The sequence below is a fragment of the Cetorhinus maximus genome, chromosome 12 (assembly GCF_964194155.1).
Source record: "Cetorhinus maximus chromosome 12, sCetMax3.hap1.1, whole genome shotgun sequence".
Classification (NCBI taxonomy): Eukaryota; Metazoa; Chordata; class Chondrichthyes; order Lamniformes; family Cetorhinidae; genus Cetorhinus; species Cetorhinus maximus.
Genome location: NC_135890.1, coordinates 17141741 through 17156152, shown reverse-complemented (window position 1 = coordinate 17156152; position 14412 = coordinate 17141741). Strand labels below are relative to the sequence as shown.

Below are 14412 nucleotides of genomic sequence, written 5' to 3'. Positions count from 1 at the left end.
AATGACAATTATATCTGTGCTTAAAAAAAAAAAAAATCCTTTCTGCTCCTTAAACAATATCAATAACCCAGAACCATAGCTACTTACCACATACTCATCATCATAGCCCTCAGCTTCTGGTAGTCCAGTGTTAGGATCACAGTCTTTTACTACAAATTTCATTGTACAGCTAAATGTGCAGGAAACTAAGGAATAATGACAACAAACAAATAAGACTTCAGAAGAGGAAAGTCTGTTGCAGATTAATTAGCACAAATATCTAACTGGGTTTGCTTTCAATGATAGGACCTGCACTTGAATCCAACTGAGATTGAAGAGATGAAAGTCTCCTCTCTCTGCTGGCTGTTCAGAGTTCTAAAGAAAAACAATTTGAGGCAGCTTTAACTCAACTAGTAGCAATCGAGTGTGTGCACAGCATATAACTGTCAGTGATCTGGCACTAATTGACAATCTCATATTGAGTTCAACAACTTTAGATCTTGAACTCCCTCCTCCATCCCCACCCCCTTTCCGTTCCTTCCCCCTCCCTTTTGTTTTTTCCAATAATTTATATAGATTTTTCTTTTCCCACCTATTTCCATTATTTTTAAATCTATACCTTTTATGCCCTTTTAGTCTTATTTCACCCTTTTAGTCTTATTTCACCCCACCCCCACTAGAGCTTTCTGTACCTTGCCTGTCCTGCCATCCATTCTTAATTAGCACATTCTTTTAGATAATATCACCACCTTCAACACCTCTTTGATCCTTTTGTCTGTGACATCTTTTGATTATCTGCTCCTATCACTGCTTGCTTGTCCCTACAACCACCACCCCCCCAACCCCCCACTTCTCTCCCCCCACCCCGCCACCTTAAACCAGCTTATATTTCACCCCTTTCCTATTTTTACTTAGTTCTGTTGAAGGGTCACGAGGACTCGAAACGTCAACTTTGTTCTTCTCCGCCGATGCTGCCAGACCTGCTGAGTTTTTCCAGGTATTTCTGTTTTTGTTTTGGATTTCCAGCATCTGCAGTTTTTTGTTTTTATCTGTGTTTAATTGACTGTCACTGCTCTTCAAGAAATGCCTACCTTGAAGAAGCATTGCTCTTCTCTCCGACAGGATTTCCGTATCTCTCTTTTGCCTTGTTCACCTTCATTGCTTTCCATTTCTCTCCTGGTGTTTGACAAGGTGTTTACTAAAACCCGCTTTCACAGCCATATTTCCTTTCTCAGTGACTGTCTCCGTCTCCGACTTACCCCACGTGGATTTCAACTGAAATTCCATCCCTCATGTTTCGAACCCACCCAGGATTACAGGTATCTCCGGGACATAAAATGTTTCTCGGACTACTGTTCCCATCGCATTCTGAGATCCACACTCAGTGCCATGTGCCGCCATACGAACACATTCGACTTCTCCCTCCAGCAGCACCGCCACACCCTTTTTCAAAGCTGCGCATGCCCCCAGTTTCATTTTATTCTTTGTCTCATCTGACGCCTCAACAAGAAACATTTTCTCTTTCTCTCAAGTGCTAAGGAACGCAAGCTCCAACAACTCATCGACATCAACACCCATCTAGGACCCTCCACCCCTGCCTGTCCCTCCGTCCCCACCCCATCTTCCAATCCCAGCCCCGGTGTGTATTCACTATACTCCCTGACCTTCCCCTCTCCGACGCTGAACGTTCAGTGCTCAGCAAAGGACTTAGTTTCATACCCTTACGCCCTCATCTCAATGAATTTCGGGCTTGGCACGATGCTGAACTCTTCTTCCGCCGCCTTCGTCTCCGTGCTCACTTCTTTGGGCAGGAGTCCTCTTCCCGTTCAACGGGTCCTTTTACCCACCTCCAATATTCTCCCTCCACCTGGACCCCTCCCTCTGGATCTTTTCATTGAGAACTGTCGGCATGACATTAGTCATCTCAATTTCTCTGCTCCTCTCACCCATTCTAACCTGTCTCTCTCTGAACTTACTGCACTCCGTTCTCTCAGGTCCAACCCTAACATTGTCATCAAACCTGCTGACAAGGGTGGTGCTGTTGTTGTCTGGCGCACTGACCTCTACCTCGCGGAGGCTGAGCGTCAACTCGCAGACACTTCCTCCTACCTCTCCCTGGACCATGACCCCACCATAGAACATCAAGCCATTGTTTCCAGGACTGTCACTGACCTCATCTCCTCTGGAGATCTTCCTCCCACAGCTTCCAACCTGATAGTTGCCCAACCTCGGACGGCCCGCTTCTACCTCCTATCCAAAATCCACAAACAGGACTGTCCCGGCAGACCGATCGTGTCACCCTGTTCCTGCCCCACGGAACTCATTTCTCGTTATCTTGACTCCCTTCTCTCTCCCCTTGTCCAGTCCCTTCCCACCTACATCCGTGATTCCTCTGACACCTTACGTCACATCAACAATTTCCAGTTCCCTGGTCCCAACCGCCTCCTCTTCACCATGGACGTCCCTCTACACCTCCATCCCCCACCAGGATGGACTGAGGGCTCTCTGCTTCTTCCTCGAACAGAGGCCCGAACAATCCCCATCCACCACTACTCTCCTCCGTCTGGCTGAACTTGTTCTCACACTGAACAATTTCTCCTTTAACTCCTCTCACTTCCTCCAAATAAAAGGTGTGGCTATGGGTACCCGCATGGGCCCCAGCTATGCCTGTCTCTTTATGGGGTATGTGGAACATTGCTTGTTCCAGTCCTACTCCGGCCCCCTCCCAAAACTCTTTCTCTGGTACATCGATGATTACTTCGGTGCTGCTTCATACTCTCGTTGGGACCTGGAAAAATTTATTAATTTTGCTTCCAATCTCCACCCCTCCATCATTTTCACATGGTCCATCTCTGACACTTCCCTTCCCTTCCTTGACCTCTCTGTCTCAATTTCTGGTGATAGACTGTCCACCAATATCCATTACAAGCCTACCGACTCCCACAGCTACCTCGACTACAGCTCCTCACACCCCGCTTCCTATAAAGACTCCATCCCATTCTCTCAGTTCCTCTGCCTCCGTTGCATCTGTTCTGATGATGCTACCTTCAAAAACAGTTCCTCTGACATGTTTTCCTTCTTCCTTAGCTGAGGTTTTCCACCCACGGTGGTTGACAGGGCACTCAACCGTGTCCGGCCCATCTCCCGCGCATCCGCCCTCACGCCTTCTCCTCCCTCCCAGAAACATGATAGGGTCCCCCTTGTCCTCACTTATCATCCCACCAGCCTCCGCATTCAAAGGATCATCCTCCGCCATTTCCGCCAACTCCAGCATGATGCCACCACCAAACACGTCTTCCCTTCACCCCCCCCTGGTGGCATTCCGTAGGGATCGTTCCCTCCGTGACACCCTGGTCCACTCCTCCATAACCCCCTACTCCTCAATCCCCACCTACGGCACCTCCCCATGCATACGTAAAATATGCAACACTTGCCCCTTCACTTCCTCTCTCCTCACCGTCCAAGGGCCCAAACACTCCTTTCAAGTGAAGCAGCATTTCACTCGCATTTCCCCCAACTTAGTCTACTGCATTCGTTGCTCCCAATGCGGTCTCCTCTACATTGGAGAGACCAAACGCAGACTGGGCGACCACTTTGCAGAACACCTTCGGTCTGTCCGCAAGAATGACCCAGACCTCCCTGTCGCCTGCCATTTTAACACTCCACCCTGCTCTCTTGCCCACATGTCTGTCCTTGGCTTGCTGCATTGTTCCAGTGAAGCTCAACGCAAACTGGAGGAACAGCACCTCATCTTCCGACTAGGCACTTTACAGCCTTCCGGACTGAATATTGAGTTCAACAACTTTAGATCTTGAACTCCCTCCTCCATCCCCACCCCCTTTCCGTTCTTTCCCCCTCCCTTTTGTTTTTTCCAATAATTTATATAGATTTTTCTTTTCCCACCTATTTCCATTATTTTTAAATCTATACCTTTTATGCCCTTTTAGTCTTATTTCACCCCACCCCCACTAGAGCTTTCTGTACCTTGCCTGTCCTGCCATCCATTCTTAATTAGCACATTCTTTTAGATAATATCACCACCTTCAACACCTCTTTGATCCTTTTGTCTGTGACATCTTTTGATTATCTGCTCCTATCACTGCTTGCTTGTCCCTACAACCACCACCCCACCCCGCCACCCTAAACCAGCTTATATTTCACCCCTCTCCTATTTTTACTTAGTTCTGTTGAAGGGTCATGAGGACTCGAAACGTCAACTTTGTTCTTCTCCGCCGATGCTGCCAGACCTGCTGAGATTTTCCAGGTATTTCTGTTTTTGTTTTTGACAATCTCATTAAGTGGCTACAAATACGACTGGATAAGGATTTTACGAGGTGGTGTTTTTAATTTATTGTGCATTGAACAACTAGAGACAAGGCCTACTGATTGGTTGTCTTCATTCTTTCTGTGTCCCACTTTCTTTCATTCAATTTGACTGGCATTGAAAGGTGTAAGATTAAGATGCATTGTCAGCAAAGTGTGAAGGGAACCCTACCCTTACATTTATCCAATGCTGTATTAGTCATCCTCTTAGTGCTTCATTCTGAAACCGTGCTGAAGTTAAAGGTTCTCTGCAAAGAAATTCCTTTACTTTCATGATTTAAAAAATCTTTTCTCTTTCACCACCTCCATAAAGCATCCCAGGTATGTGAGATTTATCTTCATTTATCCAACCTTAGATCTACATTTTCTTGATGTTATATTTTGTTCCAGGTAGTATTTACCTGCTGTGGGATCCTCCTCGGGCAGCATCACCAGAGTGTAACAGGAGCTGGGCTGGTTAAAGTGAAGGGCTGGTGCTGCCACGGAACAAACCATCTCATATGCGTCTGAAGGCTCCATCTGTACGGTGATTTTCTCCAGTAACTGGTCATTCAGGGTGTTGGTACAGTCAAACTGAATGAAAGCAAATTGTGACACAAAGAGTTAAGACAACCAAGCAATAGGCCTCGTTGCTAATTGGTCAATACAGAATCACAGTGCAAAAGAGGCCCTTTGGCCCATCGAGTCTGCACCGACATGTGAGAAACACCTGACCTACCTACCTAATCCCATTTACCAGCACTTGGCCCATAGCCTTGAATGTTATGACATGCCAAGTGCTCATCCAGGTACTTTTTAAAGGATGTGACGCAACCCACCTCCACCACCCTCCCAGGCAGTGCATTCCAGACCGTCACCATTCTCTGGGTAAAAAAGTTTTTCCTCACATCCCCCCTAAACCTCCTGTCCCTCACCTTGAACTTATGCCCCCTTGTGACTGACCCTTCAACTAAAGGGAACAGCTGCTCCCTATCCACTCTGTCCATGCCCCTCAATCTTGTACACCTCGAACAGGTTGCCCCTCAGTCTTCTCTGCTCCAACGAAAACAACCCAAGTCTATCCAACCTCTCTTCATAACTTAAATGTTTCATCCCAGGCAACATTCTGGTGAATCTCCTCTGCAACCCCTCTAGTGCAATCACATCCTTCCTATAATGTGGTGACTAGAACTGCAAACAGTACTCCAGCTGTGGCCTCACCAAGGTTCTATACAACTCCAACATGACCTCCCTACTTTTGTAACCTATGCCTCGATTGATAAAGACAAGTATCCCATATGCCTTTTTCACCACCCCACTAACATGCCCCTCCACCTTCAGAGATCTATGGACACACACGCCAAGGTCCCTTTGTTCTTCAGAACTTCCTAGTGTCATGCCGTTCATTGAATACTTCCTTGTCAAATTACTCCTTCCAAAGCGTATCACCTCACACTTTTCAGGGTTAAATTCCATCTGCCCATTTGACCATCCCATCTATATCTTCCTGTAGCCCAAGACACTCAACCTCACTGTTAACCACTTGGCCAATCTTTGTGTCATCTGCAAACTTACTAATCCTACCCCCCACATAGTCATCTATGTCGTTTATATAAATGACAAATAATAGGGGACCCAGCACAGATCCCTGTGGTACGCCACTGGACACTGGCTTCCAGTAACTAAAGCATCCTTCTGTCATCACCCTCTGTCTCCTACAACTAAGCCAATTTTGAATCCACCTTATCAAATTACCCTGTATCCCATGTGCATTTGCCTTCTTTATAAGTCTCCCATGTGGGACCTTGTCAAAGGCTTTGCTGAAATCCATATAAACTACATCAACTGCACTACCCTCATCTGCACACCTGGTCACCTCCTCAAAAAATTCAATCAAATTTGTTAGGCATGACCTCCCTCTGACAAAGGCATGCTGACTATCCCTGATCAAACCTTGCCACTCCAAGTGGAGATAGATTCTCTCCTTCAGAATTTTCTCCAATAGTTTCTCTACCACTGACATGAGACTCACTGGCCTGTAGTTCCCTGGTTTATCTCTACAACCCTTCTTAAATAGCAGAACCACATTAGCTGTTCTCCAGTCTTCTGGCATCTCCCCCATGGTCAGAGAGGAATTAAAAATGTGTTTAGTGTAGGTACTAAATAGCCAAGTTATCCCTAAAGGGGAGGGAAAGCCTAAGAAGAATATTTTCTTCTCAATGTGCATCCACCTATGTTGAAAAAATTTACCTTATCAACAATCCATTACATAATGGCCTTCGAGTTCTATTTCAGGCTCCTTTCCTGCTTTTCTGGTGCAGTAACATCAATGTGCAGAGGGGCCCAAGTTACTTCAAAAGAGACCTACATTTAAGATTGGCCTGGGAGATGACTGAGAGCCACTGGACCTTGCAGATAGACTCTATTGTCTGGGTACTTTCTGGACTTCCTTTTCCCTTTTAAACAAACTAGGAAAGTTATCTTCAGGAAAATGGGTATAAAAACACACCCATCTATATCAAAAACGAAGATAGAAGACTTTCCAATCTTCATAATTCCAGTCCTAAATTACAAGTTTCCTGTTTTAATCCAACACTCAAATGGACCTTCTTTTAGTTTCATCTGCACTTTTCACTGGATATTAATTTTTAAACTCTGAAGTGTTACAATAGTTCTGACAAAATAATCTCAGGTTGACATAATTCAAGTGTACTGGAATTTAAGGGAGGTCATAGTGAAACTTCATGCTATACTTTAAATTTCACAATAAATCCAAACGGAAGTCACTGAAAAGACAAAACCATGTTTGAGAATTTGTCATCCCTAAAGGCTGAGTAGATGTTTACATGTAGAACCACTAAATTCAAATATTGTGTGCCCTGAGAAGTTTAAAGTGATTTTTCTTTCCTCTATATCATGTGGCATTCTCCAACTCAAAGTGGGCAAGAAGTAACCACAAGGGCATCACAGAAACCAGTTGGAACATGGCTGATATTTCCTCCCCACCAAGCTGAGTCTTGCTTCAAGTGGAGCCTTTCTTGGCTTCTGGTTGAACTGGCAACCTCCATGTGGGGAAGCACAAACAGGAGGCGATGGTCTAACACTACACAACAGCAATGATAATGTGCTTATTCCGTTTTCACACCATGTTGTACTTATATAGTGCCTTTACTGTAAAAGAAATTTCCCGATGCATTTCAAATAGTACACTAATGTTTTTAATACCGTTTCACTGGATACAATGTCACAAGTGCCAAATCTAATTTTCAAGAATGGGATTTTAACTTTATCTTTTGCAGAGAGAAAGCAGCCTAGTGCTACAGATGTCTGAGCAAGCAATACTTAATCAACTTCATATGCTATCACTCCATTACATCTGTCATAAATGGCATTGTTTATGTGGTCTATTTTCAATACAGAATTCAAAAACTAATGACAGTAATTACCTGAAACACCATATATTTTTTAAATGTGTGCTTGATGCAACGAACCACATATTCAGTTTCTGCTTCTGTCAGCTGTACAGGTGCTGAGGACTTGAAGAGTGGGCCAAGGTGCTTGAATTCTGGAATGGCTGCCAGTTGATCTGTGTATAAATATTTCCAATAAAAAAGGAGTACTGAAAGAACATCCAGTATATTCCACCCTGATGCTACAAAATATCTATCATCAATCACAAAGGGCTTATCAGCCTAACAAATCCGTGCCAGTTTTCATTCTCCAGGGGGAGGCAATATGTAGTGGTATTGTCACTGAACTGGTAATCCAAAGACCCAGGTATTGCTCTGGGGACCCTGGTTCGAATCCCACCACGGCAGATACTGGAATGTGAATTCAATAAAATACCTGGAATTGTCGTAAAAACGCATCTGGTTCAGTAATGTCCTTTAGGGAAGGAAATCTGCCATCCTTACCTGGTCTTGGCCTACATGTGACTCTTAAAATTCCCTCTGAAATGGCTTAGCAGACCGCTAGAAAGTCTAATAGGGACCAGAAACAACAATGGCAAACTCAGCCCTGTTGACCCTGCGGGCTGAGGGCTTGTGCCAAAATCGGGGGGGAAAACTCTCCGCTGGTTGGAGTCATACCTAGCACAAAAGAAGTAGTTGTGGTTGTTGGAGGTCAATCATCTCAGTTCCAGGACATCACTGCAGGAGTTCCTCAGGGTAGTTTCCTCAGCCCAACCATCTTCAGCTGCTTCATCAATGACCTTCCTTCCATCATAAGGTAAGAAGTGGGGATGTTCGCTAATGATTTCACGATGTTCAGCACCATTTGCAACTCCTCATATACTGAAGCAGTCCATGTCCAAATGCAGCAAGACCTGGACAATATTCAGGCTTGGGCTGACAAGTGGCAAGTAACATTCACACCACAAGTGCCAGGCAATGACCATCTCCAACAAGAGAGAATCTAACCATCGTCCCTTGACGTTCAATGGCATTACCATCACTGAATCCCCCACTATCAACATCCTGGGGATTACCATTGACCAGAAACTGAACTGGACTAGCCATATAAATACTGTGGCTACAAGTGCAGTTCAGAGGCTAGGAATTCAGCAGCGTGTAACTCACCTCCTGACACCACAAAGCTTTTCCACCATCTACCGGGCACATTTCAGGAGTGTGATGGAATACTCTCCACTTGCATGATGAGTACAGCTCCAAAAATATTTAGGAAGCTTGACACTATCCAGGACAAAGTAGTCCAATTCACTGGCACCTCATCCACATATAGGCTCCCTCCACCACCGATGCACAGTGGAAGCAGTGTGTACCATCTACAAGATGCACTGGAGGAACTCACCAAGGCTTCTTAGACAGCACCTTCCAAACTCACGACCACTACCACCTAGAAGGTAAAAGCAGAATACTGCGGACGTTGGAAATCTGAAACAAAAACAGAAAATGCTAGGAAAACTCAGCAGGTCTAGCAGCATCTGTGGAGAAAGAAACAGAGTTAACATTTTGAGTCTGTTAGACACTTCTTCAGAGCATATGGACTCGAAACGTTAACTCTGTTTCCCTCACCACAAATGCTACTAGACCTGCTGAGTTTTTCCAGCATTTTCTGTTTTTGTACCATCTAGAAGGACAAGGGCAGCAGACACATGGGAACACCATCACCTGGAAGTTCCCCTCTAAGCCACTCACCATCCTGACTTGGAAATATGTTGCCGTTCCTTCACTGTTGCTGGGTCAAAATCCTGGAACTCCCTCCCCAACAGCACTGTGGGTATACCTGCACCACATGGACTGCAGGGGTTTAAGAAGGCAGCTCACCACTGCCTTCCCAAGGGCAATTAGGGGTGGGCAATAAAAGCTGGCCTAACCAGCAACGCCCACATCCCATGATTGATTTTTAAAAAATCTCCACGAGAGCCTCCTCCCAACCCCCTTCATCTAACCCTAGCAATATATCCTTCTGTTCCTTTCCAAATTTCCTTTGCATCTATGCAATTTTCATCAACCACTCCCTGTGGTCATGAGTTCCATATTTTAACCACGTAAAGAAGTTTCTCCTGAATTCTCTGCTGAATTTTTTAGTGACCATCTTATATTTACAGCCCCTAGTTCTGCTCTCACTCGCAAGTGGGAACATCTTCTATACATCCACCATATCAAATCCTTCCATAATCTTAAAGATCTCTATCAGGTCACTATCAGTCTTTGCTTTTCTAGAGTCCTAAGCTTGTTCAACTTTTCCTGATAGGTATAACCTCTCAGTTCTGGCATCATTCTAGTAAACAGTTTTTGCACCTTCTCCAAGGTCTCTATGTTATTTTTATAATATGGATTGGAACTGTTCACAGAACTCCTAGTATGGTCTAACCAGGCACACTATCACCAGCTCCCTTCTCAACCAATAGTTTAATTTCTTTTAAATCACTCCCTATTGTCAACAGACCCACTCTCAACATCAATGGAAGGGATTCTAACAAATAATAGACATTACAACAGAGTTACGATTGGGGTTCACAGCCACAGATTCCATACAGCACTGTTATGGTGGGAAAGTATTAACCAGAAGCTCGAGACTTTGCAAGCACAGATTCAGACCTTAAGAATGGGGTGAATCTAAATACATGAAAAAACAGAATGGCATAAAGCTATAGAACTTCTTTTAGTCAAAGATTAAACTTTTTTTTTACCTTGGAATATGTCTTGGCGCAATGGTGCAATCTTCTCTAGCTGTTTACTGGCAACAGGTGTAATTTCTGCAGGGAGAACACAGGCAAAGGCAGGTTTATTCTATTTTCAGAATTTCAGAACCAATCCAAAAACACAAGTATTACCATGCCACGCCATTATCTCACATGAACCTTGCCAACCATTCTGCCCATTTTAAAATTTGCAAATAAGTTTAAAATAAACACATTATGTAGTATTCACATTTAAAATAATCATTTAAAATTAAGTCCTGGGGTCAATTTTCCAAACAGCCTGGAACCGTAGTGCTCACAATAACCACGTGATAGATGAAATGAGCACCTGGCTGTGACACGTATGAACCGTCCAGCTGAATTAGTTGTTGGGTAGAAGAGAGAAGAGGATATAGATGATTTGTGATTTGCACGTAAGTAAAATGCATATTTCTACCACAAGAGTAAATAGCAGGTCACTCTGCTCAGCAGCCTACCAGTTTTCTGCTCAACATTAACAGCAGTGGCCAAGGGCACTGACTTCATGTCGAATGGTTTATCTGAAGGCTCCAGGGTATACTGATGTAAAGCTCGTTCCAATCCTGGAATAGAGACTGACAAACCTGCAAAAAAAACAAGCAAAAATGTAATCACTTCTCTTTAGTATTTAATTGTCAATGTACTGGATACATTTTAAAATTATACCTTGAAATATCATTTATTAATTTTAGTTCGCATTCAATTGAGAAGTCTGCATTGGAAACATCATAAATATTTAAATGATAGCACTGCAGTATCTCTCTGTAAAACTGCCGAATCTTTCAACCGTCCCCAGACAAACAAAGAGGTTTTTCTCCCTTGAGAGTAAAGACCAAGTGCAATCATCGGGTGAAAATTTTAGAATCATGTGGATAATTGGATCAGAGCGTGCAGTAGGGTTGCCAACTCTGGTTGGATGAATTACTGGGGGTTTCATCACATGATCCTCACCCTACTACCATCTCAATTCCACGTACCTGCCACTGGTCACCTGGCATGTCCAACCTCGCAGCGCATTGTCTTCTCAGACCAATTGGAAAGTGAACAGACTCTTTGTTAAATGACTGACTGACATTCAACTATCATCCAACCTTTTTTATCCACCTCTAGTAGTTTTATAAATGATCAACGGGATTGTTTAAAGAAAGTGATCTTTTTTCACATTCCTTTGCTTTTTCTCCCGGGCTAGTCATAATAGTTCAATTCTTGAAGACTCCAGGACAATGCTGGAGAGCTGCCAACTCTACAGCACAGGAAAATTCAGTCCTTATTTTAGTCTTATATTCTGTTTTTATATTAATATTTTCACCTAAAGTGTCAACCGTGGCTTAGTTGGTAGCACTCCTGCCTCCAAGTCACAAAGTTCTGAGTTCAAGTCCCACTCCAGGGCATGAGCACAAAAATCAAGGCTGACACTCCAGTGCAGTATTGAGGGAATGCTGCACTGTTGGAGGTGCCGTTTTTCAGATGAGACATTAAACTGAGGCCCCATCTGCCTGCTTGGATAGATTTAAAAGATCCCATGGCATTATTTTGAAGAAGAGCAGGGGGTTATCCGTGGTGTTCTGGCCAATATTTATCCATCAATCAACATCCCCAAAACAGATTATCTAGTTATTATCACAGCTGTTTGTGGGAGTTTGTTGTGTGAAAATTGGTTGCTGTGTTTCCTACATGACAACAGTGACTACACTTCAGAAGTATTTCATTGGTTATAAAGCACTTTGAGGTGGTCATGAACATGCAAATCCTTTTTTTATTATAAATTCTGATATTTATAACATGAACTACCTACGTAAAAATGATCACACTAATTAGACCCTCCCATTAGTGGCAGTATTTAAGCGCTGAAGGTCCCTCTCAGCAATGTGGGAGGAGGGAGGCTTTGGCAGGGGCTCTGAACATCTATCTCAGCTGTGGGTCTGAAACTATGTTTGTCAGCTACTACAATACTTCAGTCAATGGTTGAAAATTAGCTAATACTGAAGAGATATAGAATGGTCTATCACAGCCCCCATCCAAACATCCAGGGTTAAGGCAATATACATACTTTCAGAAAACTTACTCACCATTAAAAATATAGCTAGCGTTGAGAACTTTCTGCCGTTGCTGTAATACATTCACATAGAAAGTTGCACGGTCACGGACTTCATCATCACAGTCCATCATACACCTGTGAGGTGGAAGGTTTCAGATTCATATTACACTTTTGCCAGTCAATAGCCCAAAAAGATGGAAGATTTAATAAGTAGCTTACAACAATTGAGCTTAACTAAGCTGGTTCCAAACCAAGGTCCTGAATGTGAATGGACAAAATGCTAACCAGCTGCATCACCCAATCTCATTTGTGAAAATACTTTACGACATGAAACTGAACAATAACACAGCAAAAAATTGTGGCAGATCTGAATTTGTCAATCATTCAGAGTAACCATAATATGCTTAAAACTCTAACTTCAAAAATACTTCAAACTGCTCTCCCCTCTCCTTAAGAAAATGTACATGTGGAATTACTTGGAAAACTGTCATTTCCAACATCCGGAAAGATAAATTCTGAATTCCAAACCTTTCCAGAAGAAATGGGGGTCTCAGTAAACGCTTATTTTAGTTTCTTTTAAATTAACCCAATTATTTTTTCTGGTTTCTCTGATTCAACATCTTCTGCTAATTGAGGAGGCATTTGGATGGCTATCTTGAAGCTAATCTTGCCCACAGTTCTCCAGAATAGGTAGGCTTCTAAGCACAAGAATGAGAGAAGATCATTTAGATCACCGAAGTCCATCTCTCTACTACCCTGCTGTCCCATTTTTGCAACTGCCTCTTGTTTGGTGCATCATGAAACCAACATCTTGAGTGATAAAGAGGAAACAAAAAAATCTCCACCTTTCACTCCATGCCATTGCTCATCAGTCCTCCAACAGTCAGAGCATCATGATGCTCTTGGACTTTAAATGTCAAAATTAGCTCTTTTTAATACAAAAGCAATATACTGTGAATGCTGGAAATCTGAAATAAAAATATAAAATGCTGGAAATACTCAACAGCTCTGGCAGCATCTGTGGAGAGAGAAACAGAGTTAATGTTTCAGGTCTATGACCTCTCTTCAGAACTGCCAGCTTCTTTGCAAGGTCACAGACCTGAAATGTTAACTGTTTCTCTCTCCACAGATGCTGCCAGGACTGCTGAGTATTGCCAGCATTTTCCGTTTTCATTTCAGCTCTAAACTTTGCTAATCAGCTATTCTTTTAAACAAGGTAAAGCCAACAACTGGTGGATAATGTGATTCTCACCTCTGTAAAAGAACCAAGACACTTGGAAGCAACTCCTCATTTTGGGCTCCAAACTTAGCTAATGCACTGACAGCAGCTGGAGACAGAAAATGCAATAACCAACTGGTTAAAAGATCGCACACAACAATAAATAATAAAACACTCCCTATCATATTGAAATATATCACGGATGTTTTGATATGGCTTTTGTAAATACTTCAGTCAATGGTTGAAAATTAGCTAATACTGAAGAGATATAGTCTAAGTTGCATCTTCATCAAGATTTCCTACATTACAACAGTCACTACACTTCAAAAGTACTTCGCTGGCTGTAAAATGCTTTGAGATGCTAGGTGGTCGTGAAAAGCGCTATATAGACGCAAGTCTTTTATATGATCGCATCCTCTAAATATTGAGGTGTGATTTAAATGGTAGATATTATCACAACTATGTTATACTGTAAGCTTAATGTCTTTAGTTTCTCCCACCCTTCTGGAATTAACATTTACCAATTTGTTGGGAGTGGTAGCTTTTCCCTCCTCATAACCAGGAAGATCTTTTTACCCAACAAGTGGTTAGGATCTGGCAGTGCCTTTGAATGTGATGGAGGCAGATTCAATTGTGGCTTTCAAAAGGGAATTCAATAATTATCTGAAGAGAAAAGATTTGCAGGGCTAT

The 14412-nt window shown here is 43.1% G+C and overlaps 2 protein-coding genes across 2 annotated transcripts in view; one reads left to right on the top strand and one right to left on the bottom strand.

Annotated features, from left to right (window-relative positions):
- The window catches only part of mest (mesoderm specific transcript), a 33314-nt gene extending 25592 nt beyond the window's left edge, over positions 1 to 7722 (top strand). Inside the window, exon 12 of the mRNA XM_078553078.1 lies at positions 7581 to 7722. Within this exon, the coding sequence (XP_078409204.1) occupies positions 7581 to 7596 (16 nt within the window). The 3' untranslated portion in view covers positions 7597 to 7722. The remainder of the gene's footprint in view (positions 1 to 7580) is intronic.
- The window catches only part of copg2 (COPI coat complex subunit gamma 2), a 59073-nt gene that overhangs the window by 6302 nt on the left and 38359 nt on the right, over positions 1 to 14412 (bottom strand). The window contains exons 15-21 of the mRNA XM_078553075.1: positions 13756 to 13831; positions 12535 to 12638; positions 10924 to 11049; positions 10436 to 10501; positions 7728 to 7867; positions 4704 to 4875; positions 88 to 185 (exon numbers count right to left, since the gene is read on the bottom strand). Coding sequence (XP_078409201.1) covers positions 88 to 185; positions 4704 to 4875; positions 7728 to 7867; positions 10436 to 10501; positions 10924 to 11049; positions 12535 to 12638; positions 13756 to 13831 — 782 coding nt within the window. The remainder of the gene's footprint in view (positions 1 to 87; positions 186 to 4703; positions 4876 to 7727; positions 7868 to 10435; positions 10502 to 10923; positions 11050 to 12534; positions 12639 to 13755; positions 13832 to 14412) is intronic.